The 14,407-nt window shown below is 38.9% G+C and overlaps 1 protein-coding gene across 12 annotated transcripts in view; it reads right to left on the bottom strand.

Annotated features, from left to right (window-relative positions):
- CADPS (calcium dependent secretion activator) overlaps positions 1-14,407 on the bottom strand; it is a 374,844-nt gene that overhangs the window by 251,166 nt on the left and 109,271 nt on the right. For all 12 annotated transcript variants that reach the window (XM_040454550.1, XM_040454556.1, XM_040454553.1 and 9 more), the window contains exon 4: positions 1,086-1,319. In XM_040454550.1, the coding sequence (XP_040310484.1) occupies positions 1,086-1,319 (234 nt within the window). The remainder of the gene's footprint in view (positions 1-1,085; positions 1,320-14,407) is intronic.

The following is a 14,407-nucleotide window of genomic DNA, read 5'->3' as shown; positions in this document are numbered from 1 at the left end:
AAGAACCTAATCTGATTTCTGTTTCTGGAGACTTGCCTTGTTTAGACATTTTGTAGCAATGGAATCAAACAGCATGTGGCTTCTTGTGTTTGGCTTCTTTCAGGAAGCAGAATGTTTTTGACCTTCATCTAAATCAAAGCATGTATCTGTAGTTTGTTCCTTTCGATTGCTGAGTAGTAACCCGTTGTACGGATGCACCACATTTTGTCTATCCATTTTCGAGGGGATACACACTGAGGTTGTTTCCATTTTTTGGCCATTAAAAATAGTGCTGCTATAAACTTTGAACGGGAGCAAGATTTTATGGGGATGTGTGTTTTCATTTCTCTTGGGTAGATATCTAAGAATAGAGTTGCACTCTGCATGTGCTAGTTTTATGTTTAACTTTTTGCAAAACCACCAAACTCTTTTCCCAGATGACTGCACCATGTTGCATTGCCTCCACCTTGAGATTTGGTCTGGGTGGTGCCAGGAATCTGCATAGAGAACCAGTTTTCTGGGCAATTCCACCACAGCCAGATCAGATCCACTCCCTCTATTATACGTATGAAAAACAAACATGTGAGCAGAAGTTATAGAGAAATGTACTGACATGTGGAGCTTTCTGCCACAGTCCTGGTCTGAACGGGTTCTTTCTTTGGCTGATGAAATAAACTAAAAAGGTTCCCCAGCAACAAGAAGCTCTCCTATTGTGTACCCAACAGGAGAGACAACAGGAAAGAAAATCTACAACTCACCAAATGATGCTAGATGGCTTGTCTCCTAACTCCAACTCAGGATGGCAACATTATAAACTTTCTAAATTGCGTAAGGGCTTTACAAAATCCTTGAGCAGTGCTTTAAGATGGAAAATAATGCAAGATTAAATTCAGTAGATGGTTCTTAAGACTGCATTTCCTTCAGAAAAGCATGGGCTCCTGGAGATGGGGAATCACTTGCTGATTAGCTGACCTATGCTTAGCAAGCTGTTATTTTAATAACTGCTCCTGGGGTGCAGGGAAGAAAGCAAGCTGATTGTGATGCATCTAATCACCCACGTCCTGCTGGCTGTGCCAGGAAACTTTCAAGGGTTTAGGGCTTTTTACCTCCAGGGAGAAAGACAGCACGACATCTGACTTGGAGAGCTGGTTCTCACTCTCCTCACCCATGTCGATGATGGAAGCGTTGTGGCTGCGTTTGAGTTTCTGAAGTTTGAACTCTCCACCTTTGGACACCGGCATGCTCTCCAAATTGGCCATGAGCAGGTTGACAGATGACTTCAGCTCCTCAATGTACATGTTTTCCATCTCTTTGGATACAAATTTGGGAAATTTGCGCTCCTTGTAAAGGAAAAGAAAAGTATGAGCAGAGGAATAAAAAGGGACCTGATTTACATAGAAGGTTTACATCTTACAGCCCAGAGTTACAATAACATCTACCACTGGTGAAATTTTGCCCAGATATTGTGACACTGTGCTAGAAAAATGTTCAGCCTAGTTGAGTAGACAGCTGTCTGCCTTCTAGTTATTTACAATCTCTAACAGGTAAGAAATACATACGTAAACATATAGTAAGAACGAGTCAAATGTTTTATTATAGTTCAATTTTTTCCCCCAGTTTTCTCCGACAAATTTGATTTGTGGAAAGAAAAATGGGGTGATATTTTTAAAGTCTGGTTTCAGCTGAAACCGTTTTTCTTTTTAGCAAAATGCAATCCGTTGTTTTTAAGTTTGGAGACAGAAAGACACCCTATTTCTGGATACGTATAGAGATTTTCTCACATGAATAATTCAAAAGGAGCTCATTTGAGATGTTTCAAACATAGCCTGTAGCTATTTCTAAAAGAATAGTAGAAAGAATTGTTACTGTTTTCAAGAAAAATTGAAAAAATTAATGAAGTGATGAAAAACATGATTAAAATTCTTTAGAAAAGAAGATAAAGCAATTCCATATCAGAACTGACCTCTATTTTTTTTCCTTCCTTGCTTATGAATTCAGTTGTAATAGCAACATGGTTAGCCATGCTCTTTGTTTCCTCATTACCTCTAAGTTGTCCAGGTGCCTTGAATATACTTTGGATCAATCACCTTCTCGAAGAATCATTTCCTACTTGAAACAGGAATTGCCCTCCTTAGCCTTGGTCCATACTGATCAGGTGAGGGGCAAGCCAGATCGGTTTGCCCTTTTTTGCAAGAGACAGAAAAATCCAACTCGAAAATGGCTTAAACAATGGAGGGAATTGATTGGTTTGAAATGTCCTGGGGTAGACCAGCTTCCAGCAAGGCTGGAGTCAGGACTCAGATAATATCACAACAACTGGTATTTTTCCAAATCTTAATTTGGGTTCCTCGGAGGTGGCTCCATACTCAGTCTGGCTCCCCTTAATGTCACAGAAAGGTTGTTAAAACTCATAACATCATAGCATGCAATCTAAAGGAAGAGTGAATATCTCCCCCTATAATGTCTTTGATTCCAAAATTCTCAAAGTCTGACTTAGGCACATAACCTGAACAACCTTTTATGGTTGGTGATATGTTGTGTTGAGTTGCTTAGGCATGAATTATTTCCTCCATCCCTGCGGCTAAGGGGAGAATTCCACCAGGATCACATGGGATGTGAATTGGTTTGCCAATTAGGGGTGGCAAAAAAAACAAAAATAAGATGTTTCATACATGGGCACCTGACCCAAATCAACCAACTAATTCAGTTAAATGGCCAACAGTCAACCGGATTTACTCTCACAAGCAATTGAACTGAGAGATATTGAGATTGCAGTTAGCAGCGGAATTGAAATAGCAAGATCATGTCTACTCATGTAGACTGCCATATTGGAACAGCTGAAAGAATAAGACACTTGACGAAGAGAGAGAGAGAGGTAGAGGGATAGAGGTAGAGACTAACAGATGGAGGAAGGAAAGGAGGGAAGGCAGAAGGAAGGGAACAGGAGAAAAGAAGCTATTTAGAGTCATAGAAAGGAGCTCTGACTTTTATTGGTTTTCTAATTCTTACAAAGCCCAGTATCTCTCCTTTTGGTTCCTTTGAGATTCTCTTATTTTCCTTCCAATAATTCCCTCCCACCACACATGCACACATACTACTTAACTAGAAGGGTATTTCTTTCTTTCTAACATGGAAGTTTCACTAAAATTCACATAGTAAATCCTCTGTATAGAGCTTGGAGATGCCTTTGCGCTGTGTCAGTCTTCTTCCTACCTAGAGGAACTATCCCCCTTACCCCCTTGCCTCCCTAGATAATTCTCAGCCATACTGTCATCTATATTTCAGCCTCAAAATTTATTTCCCTAGGTCGAATCTCCTTGTTCTACTTTCTTATAACACCTAGCTCAACTTCTTGGTAACATTTACTATAATTATAATTAATGGAAAATGGTGAAATTTGTTTCTCTTTCCTGCTGGGCCATGACGTCTATCTTGATACCCTTGGTGAATTCTTATTTTCTAAAATAATCTTTGGCACATAGTAAGGATTCAATACTTATGAGTTGAGTGAATGAATGGATGGCTTGTCAAAATGTCCATATTAAATATCAACACAGCTAAAACTCAGTCATAAGGTGGAGGTGGAGAGATGATGAAATAGTTCTGGAAGAACATTGAGATTCTGCTTTTCCAGGTAAATGAGCATGGGGGTCTGAAATCCACTCAGCAACCTTTGAGTACTGGTTCCTTCCAGAGCCTCTTACTATAATCACTTCCTGCTTTACCGTTGGGCTCAGCCCACCATGTGGTGCTTTCTAAACACACTGAGGAGCAGCAGGATGGACGCCTCTGAAACGTGATGATAGGCTGATGAGCTCAACAACAGCTAGTAATGATTCAAGGCAAGAATCCTACCTTAGTAGGTAAGTGTTAGGGAGGGACCATGATGAAAGGCTGTGGACTGTTCCCATGAAGCTTATCAACCAATGGGGAGAAAGATCTATTGAAGAAATATCAAGGTAGATACTGTAACAGCAGTGTATGAGACATGAACTCTTGCTGAGAGAGTCAGGAGAGGCTTTCCAGAGGAGGTAACCTGTGAGCTGAGAGTCTGATGAAGAACACTTTACCACCAGGTTGAGTTGGCTGAGACAGGATCATTGTTCTTTCCTCCCTTCCATGGAAAATATACTAGCAACCATGAATCTAAGAAGGTCTGTATAACTGTACATGGCCACATGCATTTCCTCATCTTTTGAACATGGCCCTTATGGAGAGCAAAGATGGAAAGTCAATTCATGATCCAAGAGTGGTCCCCAAGGCCATGTTAGAAGATACCAAGCAGCAAAGGTTACGTATCATTAGCCTAAAGTCTGTTCCACTGATCTCTTTCTTTCTCATATTGGGGCCCAAATCTTATAACTACGTGGGATTCTTGGGAAGCTGGGTAAATGGTATCTCTGAGTTTTTACTGGAAGCTGCTGGCCTTGTGGTTGCCATGGAGATGAAGAGAAAAACGGTCTTGTCTGTGAAGTGGGTTCTTTCTGGCCATCAGCCTTGAGACACCTTATCATCGAGTGCAGTCCCTTTTATCACACCCACCTTTGGGACTCACTCAAGGCCTCACAACTCCACAGCCTTGACATTGTGCAAGAAGATCCAGGGGTTACAGACAATCCCGCTTTGGCCCAGAGTTAGAGTACAACAAACTTTATGCAGCGGAGTATTGGAAAAATCCAAAGAATGATCACTCCTCTCAGAACTTGGACAGTTTCTAATGACATCATAAAAAGAGGCTCATAAAACTGAAGTCCGCAAGGGAAAACAAGGCCATTTTTCTGCCCTGTGTACTAAAGCCTTGAGAAGAAATAGCATTCTGTCAATCTAGGCTGAGGTTCTTGAGGGGAGTTTTCAGCAGCAGACCCATTACAAACACATTTCAAAGCTGAGGTTGTGCCAAGAACAAGGAAAATGTAGTCGTCCATTTCGATTGCTACTTTCCCAAGCATTAAAGTAAATTAGCCTTGACAAAAGCATTGTTTATTCATATCGCTTTATGAAAGACATAGCATATGGATGGACAAAGTCTTCCAAAGAAAATTTCTGCTGTCCGTTAATTTTGTTTTGGGCTGATAACACTCCTCAATGGGGATGGCCTCCCAAGGACAATTCCTAACAGGGTTATTTGTGCTTGGCCACACCGAGTGATTTTTGAAACATCTTGAAAAATGGCATTTGAAAGTGCTAACAGCTTTGTCAGCCATTTACTTTTCTTTTCTGTCTTTTCATTTTTATCCATAGAGGATGAAGAGTCACATGTAAAAGCTGACAAGGGTACCCCCACTCAGATAGCGGATCCTTAGACTCCAGAGGCTCAAATGGCAAACTGATAGGTGACCAGAAGGAAGGATGTGGCAGAAGGACACCTCCTAGACACAGAGCTCACTGACAATGTTGTACTTACTCAATACAATCCCTCAAATAAGTCCTGGGCTCCTATGATGTGTCAGGTGTATGGATGTCATTGGGATGAAAGAGTCAGCCAAGAGGTGATGGTATGGGGTGAAGGGGAATGCCAGAAAAAAAAAAAACCGAGTAGATGTCCTGTGACACATGAAGTAACAGAGGCATGTGTAGAGTACAAAGTTCACCAAGGAATCTTATCAGTTCACATGAGTGAAATCTACTTGACTTTGAATCCTGGGTCTACTGCTTACTAGTTGGGTGACTTTCTACTGCTTACTAGTTGGGTGACTTTAGACAGGTTTCTTCCCTGTGAATTTTAGTTTCCATATTTGAAGTAGGGATAAGAAGCCTCATACAGTTATTGTGAAGAGTAAAAGGTAAAAACAAACACCAATACTTTTTGACTATATATAATCAGCATATATATACCACATGTATGTATATACACATATATGTATACATATATACATACACATATACATACATGCACACACACATATACATATCCATATCCATCAGGTACCATGCTACCACCACCGCTGCTGACAATAACATTACCAATCATAATGACGGTGACTATCATAGAGATCATGATGCTAGTTGGCTCTCACAATTGTTGTTTGTGTCCCGGACACTAAGTAAACACTTTGCATGCTTTACCTCACTTAATCCTTCCAACAACTGAGGCTAGTGCTATCATTTAGTCCCAAATTCTGGAGGAAAATGATGCATAGAAGTATATTCAGTAATCAGTAGCATGGAGTGTGAAACCTCCATTGGGTTTTTTTTATTTTTTATTTTTAGCTATATTTGTAGCTACCATACCATAGAGAAGAACTATCTGGCTCCAAATGGCAAAGAGCCAAGGTAAACCCTAGGGGGCTTCTCAGCATTGCGTACCCTCTCTGCGTTGCTTTATCTCAGTGTTCAGCACAGGACCGATAAGAGCCGAGCCCTCCACGGCAGTGACGTTCCCCTATGACCAGTCGATGTGGACTGTGTGTTGGTGGGCATGGGGTGAAGTACAGGGAGTGATGAAGAAGGGAAGGCGTGTTAAATGAGAGAAAGAAGGTCTTGGTCAATAATTTGTAAAAGTCAGCATGACGCACATTAGAAGGTGCTTTGGGCATAGGTATGATAGCTTCCAGGGTTGGCTTCTTTCCCCAAACCTGTCTTTAAGTGGTTTGGCGTTACTTCCTCAGCTTTTATGAATTAGATGGACTTCCCTTCAGTTAACGAACTTCAGAGGCTCTCCTAGGCATTTAGATTTTTGCTTGGACTCAGATTTTCCTGTGTGGGTTAGCTACCTGCCAAGGTCAGAGTCAGGGAGATGCTCCCCACACATATTCTTTCAGGTAGAAAAATCAAACTAAACACTAGTGTGTCTGGACACTGTATTAACCTCATGACTCAGGGTGAATGCCAGGTACAAACAATTAATTTGTAAGCTGGGGGGTAGTATCATTCTCTGGTAGAAGAAGAATCCATTTTTATCTGATTTTTGACAATGCGTGCAGCAGAACTTTTCCAAGAGGGAAATATTTGGATAGTGTTTCCTTCCTGGGGGCACAGTCTCATCAATGTTTGCAGCAGGACCATGGTATGAGATGGTAATTTTGCTCTGTGGAGAATAGGGGTTTAAATAGCAACTCCACATTTAAGTGATAGTTTGAAAAACCAATTCTGTTTCACTCCCACACCTCTGCCATGAATACTATAAAAACTGTATTATTGATTGTATATAATTAGCTCACGAATTCTGGAATTTTACCTCAAAAGGTGGCCAAAAGAATTGGCAAATATCACAGGACCGCTAATGCCACAATCTGTCTGTTTAAGCTCCAATGTCAACTTCTGATGACACAATTTAAATAACGTAGACTTAATTCCTAGGTGAAATTTGGGGACATTTTAATATCACCACGAGAGGATTTGGGAAAATGTTTGAACAGGGATTAAGAAGCCTTTTCTACCACATTTTTAAAAAAAATGCATTCAGATCTCCTCATGGAACTTTTAAGGCAGCATGTCTGATGTTCACAGTGACAGCTCCAGCAGCCATCTCTGGTGATTTGTGGGACGTTAGTGTGACTGATTCGACAGATTACAGTGTAGGGTTGCGGTGGAGGAAAACTGCCCTGTATTGCCTCCCTTCTCTTCTAGGAAGAAGGAACACACATAAGCCTTTTGTACGCGTGTGACAATGACAATGCTGCCAGCAGAAACACTGGGGTCCTTACCACCTCTTTTCCAGATTCCAACGAAATCAAAGCAAAAGGATACAGAACTCCAGGAGCCAGTTCTGCCTGACGCTATTGCTTCGTTCACCTTCTGGATAAACTGAAGGAAATCTAGAGTAAAGTTTAGTGGAAAGAGAAGGTAGTTGACTCGAGGGGCAACCAGTCCTGTCCTGGTGTAACTAGCTTCCTGCCTGTCATATGACTACTAAAAACAAACAAAACAAACAGATATGATACTTGGAATTAGAGCACTCAACTTTCTACTTATGAGCTAAGTGACCTTGGGCGCATCACTTAAACTCTTCCATGTGCTGAACTGGGGAGAATCACTGAAACTCCCAGGATTGTAACTGATCTAAATGAGAGTTCACATGAAAATGTACAGCCAGTGTGCAAAGCATTTAATGAAGGCTAAATGAGCAGAGAGAGAGAGAGAGGCTAGGATGAGGTAAGGTAAAGGCCTGGTTGAAAGGCATCTTGGATCTTTGCAAAGATTGGGGTGATGGAAAAAATGAGGATCTGTATTGGTGAAGGCATTTTTTTTTATTGAAGCGTAGTTGACATACAATATTCTATTAGCTTCAGGTATACAACATAGTGATCCAACATTTATATACATTACGAAGGGATCACCGAATAAATCTAGCTATCATCTGTCACCATACGAGGTTATTACAATGTTATTACAATATGTGCTGTACATTCACCCTCATGTCTTATTTATTTTATAACTGGAAATTTGAACCTTTAAATTCCTTTCCCCTATTTTCATCTCCCAGCAATCACCAGATTGTTCCCTGTATCCATGAATCTGTTTCTGTTTTGTTTTTTTGTTTTTGCGATTCCACACATATGTGACATCATCATATGGTGTTTGTCACTTAGCATAATACTCTCTAGGTCCATCCATGTTGTCGCAAATGGAAAGATCTCATTCCTTTTTAGGGCTGAGTAATATTCCATTATGTATGTGTGTGTATACATACATATATATGCATACATGTACATATATGTATATATACATATATGTATATGTATATATGTATGTATACACACAATATACACACATGTATATATATACAATATATGCACGCTACACACATATACCATATCTTCTTTATCTGTTCATCTACCAGTGGACACTTGGGTTGCTTCCTTACCTTGCCTATTGTAAATAATGCTGCAGTAAACATAGAGGTGCCTATATCTTTTCAAATTAGTGTTTTTGTTTTCTTCAGGTAAATAATTACCCAGAGGTGGAATTGTTGGATTGCATCATAGTTGCATTTTTATTGTCCTGAGTAACCTCCATACTGTTTCCCATAGTGGCTTGACCATTTGCCACTTACAGGACACAAAGGTACTCTTTACCCCACATCCTCATCAACACTTTTATTTCTTGTCTTTTTGGTGACAGCCATTCTAACAGAGAGGTGATACCTCATTGTGATTTTGAATTGTTTTTCCCTGATGCTTAGTGATGTTGAGAATCTTTTCATGTGTCTGTTAGGCATCTGTGTGTCTTCTTTGGAGAAATGTCTATGCAGGTCCCTCTACCAGTTTTGTAGTTGGGTTGTTTGATTTTTTGATATTGAGCTGTGTGAATTTTTAAAAATATATTTTGGATATTAACCCATTATCGATTCTATCATTCACAAAGATCTTCTCCCATTCAGTATGTTGTCTTTTTGTTTTATTGATGGTTTCCTTTACTATGCAAAAGGTTTTTTAGCTTGATGTACTCCCATTTATTTATTTTTGCTTTTGTTGCCCGTGCTTGAGGAGTCAGATCCAAAAAAAATATTGCTTAAAATGATGTCCAAGAGCCTTCTGCCTATGTTTTCTTCTAGGAGTTTTATGGTTTCCAGTCTTACATTTAAATCTTTATCCATTTTGAATTTGCTGTTCTATATGGTATAAGAAAGTGGCTCAGGTTCACTCTATTCATTAACTATCCAGTTTTCCCAGCACCATTTGTTGAAGAGACTGTCTCTTCTCCATTGTATATGCTTGTCTCTTTGGTTAAAGACTAAATGACCATAAAAGTGTGGGGTTATTCCTGGACAATCTATACTGTTTCATTGATCCATTGTGTGTGGTTTCATGCCATACTGCTTTGGTGTCTGTAGCGTTTTAGTATAGTTTGAGATCAAGGAGTGTGATACCTCCAGCTGTTTTCTTTTTCTCAAGACAGCTTTAGCTATTTGAGGTCTTTGTGGTTCCATACAAATTTTAGGATTATTTGTTCTAGTTTTGTGAAAAATACTATAGGTGTTTTGATAGGTATTGCAGTGAATGTGTAGACTGCCTTGGGTAGTATGGACATTTAAACAATATTAACTCCTCCACTCCATGAGCAAAGAATACCTTTCCATTTACTTGTGGCTATCTTTCATCGATGTCTTATAGTTGTCAAAGCAACAGGTTTTTCACCTCCTTGACTAAATTTATTCTTAGGTATTCTATTCTTTCTGTTGCAATTGTAAATGGGATTGTTTCCTTAATTTCTCTTTCGGATAGTTTATTATGTGTGTATAGAAATGCAACAAGTTTAGGCATATTAATTTTGTATCCCGCAACTTACTGAATTCATTTATTACTTCTAAGTTTTTTGGTGGAGTCTTAAGGGTTTCTACACACAGTACTATGTCATCTGCAAATAGTAGCAGTTTTACTTCTTCTTTCCCAATCTGGATGTTTTTTATCTATTTTTCTTGTCAGATTTCTGTGACTAAGACTTCCAATACCATGTTGAATAAAAATGGTGAGAGTGGACATCACTGTCTTGTTCCTGATCTTAGAGGAAAATTTTTCAGCTTTTCACCACTGAATAGGATGTTAGCTGTAGGTTTGTTATATATGGCTTTTATCATATTGAGATATATTCCCTCTGTACCCATTTTTTGAGTGTTTTAATCACAATTGGATATTGAATTTCATTGAATGCTTTTTCTGCATCTATTGAAACGATAATATAGTTGGTCAGTGTGATATATCACATTCATTGATCTGCAGATACTGAATCATCCTTGCATCCCTGGAATACATCCCATTTGATCACGCTATATGGTCCTTTTACTGTACTATTAAATTCAGGTTGCTCATATTTTGTTGAGGACTTTTGTATCTATGTTCATCAGGCATAATGGCCTGTTATTTTCTGTTTTTGTGGTATCTTTGGTTTTGATATCAGGGGACTGCTAGTCTCACAGAAAGAGTTATGAAGCATTCCTTTCTCCTCAGTTTTTTGGAGTAGTTTGAGAAGGGTAGGTATTAACTCTTCTTTAAATATTTGGTAGAATTCACCTGTAAACCATCTGGTCCTGGAGTTTTGTTTTGGGAGTCATTTGATTACTGATTCAATTTCATAAATAACAATCAGTATATTCAGATTTTCTATTTCTTCTTGATTCAGTCTGGGAAGATTGCATGTTTATAAGAATTTATCCCTTTCTTCTAGGTTGTCCCATTTGTTGGTACATAATCATCTGTAGTAATCTCTAATTATCCTTATTTCTGTGGGTTCAGTCGGAGCTTTTCCTCTTTCATTTCTGACTTTATTTGTTTGGTCCCTCTCTCTTTTTTCTTGATGAATGTGGCTAAAGGTTATCAATTTTCTTTATTTCTTTATTTCCTCAAAGAACTAGCTTTTAGTTTCATTGATCTTTTCTATTGTTTTGTTTTAGTTTCTACTTCATTTGTTTCTGATTGATTTTTATTATCTCCTTCCTTCTATTAACTCTGGACTGTTCTTTATCTAGTTTCTTTAGGTGTTACAGTTGGATTGTTTATTTGAAAATTTTGTTTCTTGAGGCGGGTCTTTATCAGTATAAACTTCTCTCTTAGAGCTGCTTTTGCTGTGGTCCATAGATTTTGTACTGTTGTGTTTCCATTTTTATTTGTTTCAAGGTATTTTACATTTCTTCATTCACCCACAGGTTGTTTGGTAGCATGTTGTTTAGCCTCTATGTGTTTGTGTTTTTTAGTTTTCTTATAGTTGGTCTCGAGTTTCATACCATTGTGGTCAGAAAAGATACATGATGTAATTTCAATCTTAAATTTATTGAGACGTGTTTTGTGGCCTAACATATCATCTCTCTTGGAAAATGTTCCATGTATCCTTGAGAAGAATGTATATTCTGTTTTTGGAGTGGAATGCTTTGTATTCATCTATTAAGTCCATCTAATCTGAGGTATTTTTTAAGGTCAGTGTTTCTTTATTGGCTTTCTGTCTGGATGATCTCTCCATTGAGATAAGTGGGATGTTGATCTCCTACTATTATTGTATTACTGTGTTTCTCCCTTTATGTCTGTAAATGTTTGCTTTATGTATTTAGGTGCCTCTATGTTGGGTGCACAATTATTTATAAGTGTTATATTCTCTTGTATTGATCCCTGTATTATTAGGTAATGCCCTTCTTTGTCTCTTTGTTAAAACAAAGAGACTTTGTTTTAAAGTCTCTTTTGTCGGATATAATTATTGCTACACCAAATTTCTTTTCCTTTTCTTTTGCATGAAATATCTTTTTTCCATCCTTACATTTTCAGTCTGTGTTTGTGTTTAGATCTGGAGTGAGTCTCTTGTAGGCAGCATATAGATGGGTCTTGTTTTTCTATCCATTCAGCTACCGTATGTCTTTTGATTACAACATTTAGTCCTTTTACATTTAAAGTAATTACTGATAGATATGTACTTATCGCCATTTTGTTGATGGTTTTCTGGTTGTTTTTGTAGCTCTTCTCTCTTCCTGTCTTCTTCTCTTGCTCTCTTCCCTGGTGATTTGGTGACTTTCCTTATTATTATACTTGGATTCCTTTCTCTTCATTTTTGTGTCTACTACAGATATTTGGTTTGTGGTTACCATGAAGTTCATATATAACATCCTACGTATATGGCACTCTATTTTAAGTTGATGGTTGCTTAAGTTCAAGCACATTCTAAAAGTACAACATCTCCTCCTCCCCCCATTTATGTTTTTCACATAATACTATACATCTTAATATTTTGTGTATCCTGGATTAACAATTGTAGGTCTGGACAATGTTATTACTTTTCTCTTTTCACCATACTCGCTATGCAGGTGGTTCATCCACTACTTTTACTATACGTTTACCTTTACCAGTGAGATTTTTTCTTTCATAGTTTTCTTACTTCTATTTATAAACTTTCTTTTCCATTTAAAGAAATCTCTTTAACACTTCTTGTAAGGGGCTGGTTTGGTGTTGATGAACTCCTTTAGCTTTTACTTGCCTGGGAAACTCCTTACCTCTTCTTCAATTCTGAGTAATAATCACACTGGGTAGAGTATTCTTGATTATAATTCTTTTCCTTTCAGCACGTTGAATATATTGTGCCACTCCCTTTTGGTCTGTAAAGTTTCTGCTGAAAAATCAGCTATGGTCTTATGGGGGTTCCCTTGTATGTAACCAGTTGTTTTCCTATTGATGATTTTAAGATCCTCTCTTTGTCTTTAACTGTTGACACTGATTATAATGTGTCTTGATGTGTGTCTCTTTGGGTTCATCTTCTTTGGGACTCTCTCTGATTTCTGGACCTGGATGCCTGTTTCCTTTGTCGGATAGGGAAGTTTTCAGCCATTGTTTCTTCAGATAGGTTTTATGTCCCTTTCTTTCTCTCTTTTCCTTCTGAGATCCCATAATATGAATGTTAGTACACTTGATGTTGTCTTGGAGGTCCCTGAAATTATTAATGTTCTTCAAATTCTTTTTCCTTTTTGCTGTTCTGATTGGGTGATTTGCACTACCCTATCGTCCAGGTCGCTGATCCATCCCTCTGCATCATCTTATCTGCTGCTAAGTCCCTTTGGTGTATTTTTCATTTCAGTCATTATATTCTGCAGCTCTGATGGATTCTTTTTTATATTTTCTATCTCTTTGTTGAAGTTCTGGCAATGTGCATCCATTCTTCTCCTAAGTTGGGTGAGCATCTGTATGACCATTACTTTGAACTCTTTATCTGGTAGATTGCTTATGTCCATTTCATCTAGTTCTTTTTCTGAGGTTTTGTCTTATTCTTTCAGTTGGAACGTATTCTTCTGTCTCCTCATTATGCTCAATTCTCTGTTTATTTCTATCTCTTAGATCAGTTCTGCTTCCCAGTCTTGAAAGAGCGGCTTTATGCAGAATGTGTCATATGGAGCCCAATGCAAACGCCCCTAGTCACTTGAGATAGGTGCCCTGGGGGTGGGGGTAAGTCTATACTCTCCTGCTGTGACTGGGCGACAACCCACTGTTGTGCATCTGATCTGAAGTACTGGCTGTCGGCCTAGCTGTCTGTAAAGCCTGGCTCGAGGGCTGCAGATATGTTGGTGGGTGGAATTATTGTCCTTTTGGCTGTGAAGTCCTGCTGAGGTGCAGGGTTGTACGGGGCTCTCAGTGGGGCACATCCCTGACATAGCAGTCTGGAGGGAGGATTCCAAATTGCTGCCTACCAGCACCAGGATTAGCACAGCAGAACGAAACAGGAAAATTGGCTGCAGCCAGTGTCTCCGTCCCCAGGGAGAGGCTTAGATGTCTCCTGAATCACTGTCTGATGTTCCAGGATTAACAAGTGGGTCTCCTTCACCTGTGGTCTACGTGCTTATCGATATCATGCATTTTGTACTGGTTGCTGGGTTGAGTGAGTCTGTATGTAAGCCCTTTAATAGCAGTTTCGCTTTCTCTACAGTTCTATAGTTTTCCTGAGTGAATTCCCTGTTGGTTTTCAAAGCCTGGTGTTTTGGGGGCCCATCTACGGGTTGGGGTTCCTGATGTGGAGCTCA

The sequence above is a fragment of the Herpailurus yagouaroundi genome, unplaced genomic scaffold (genome assembly GCF_014898765.1).
Source record: "Herpailurus yagouaroundi ecotype Mexico unplaced genomic scaffold, PumYag 213, whole genome shotgun sequence".
In the NCBI taxonomy this organism is placed as follows: domain Eukaryota; kingdom Metazoa; phylum Chordata; class Mammalia; order Carnivora; family Felidae; genus Herpailurus; species Herpailurus yagouaroundi.
The sequence above is the reverse complement of the archived record's forward strand: the minus strand, read 5'-3'. Positions and strand labels throughout refer to the sequence as shown.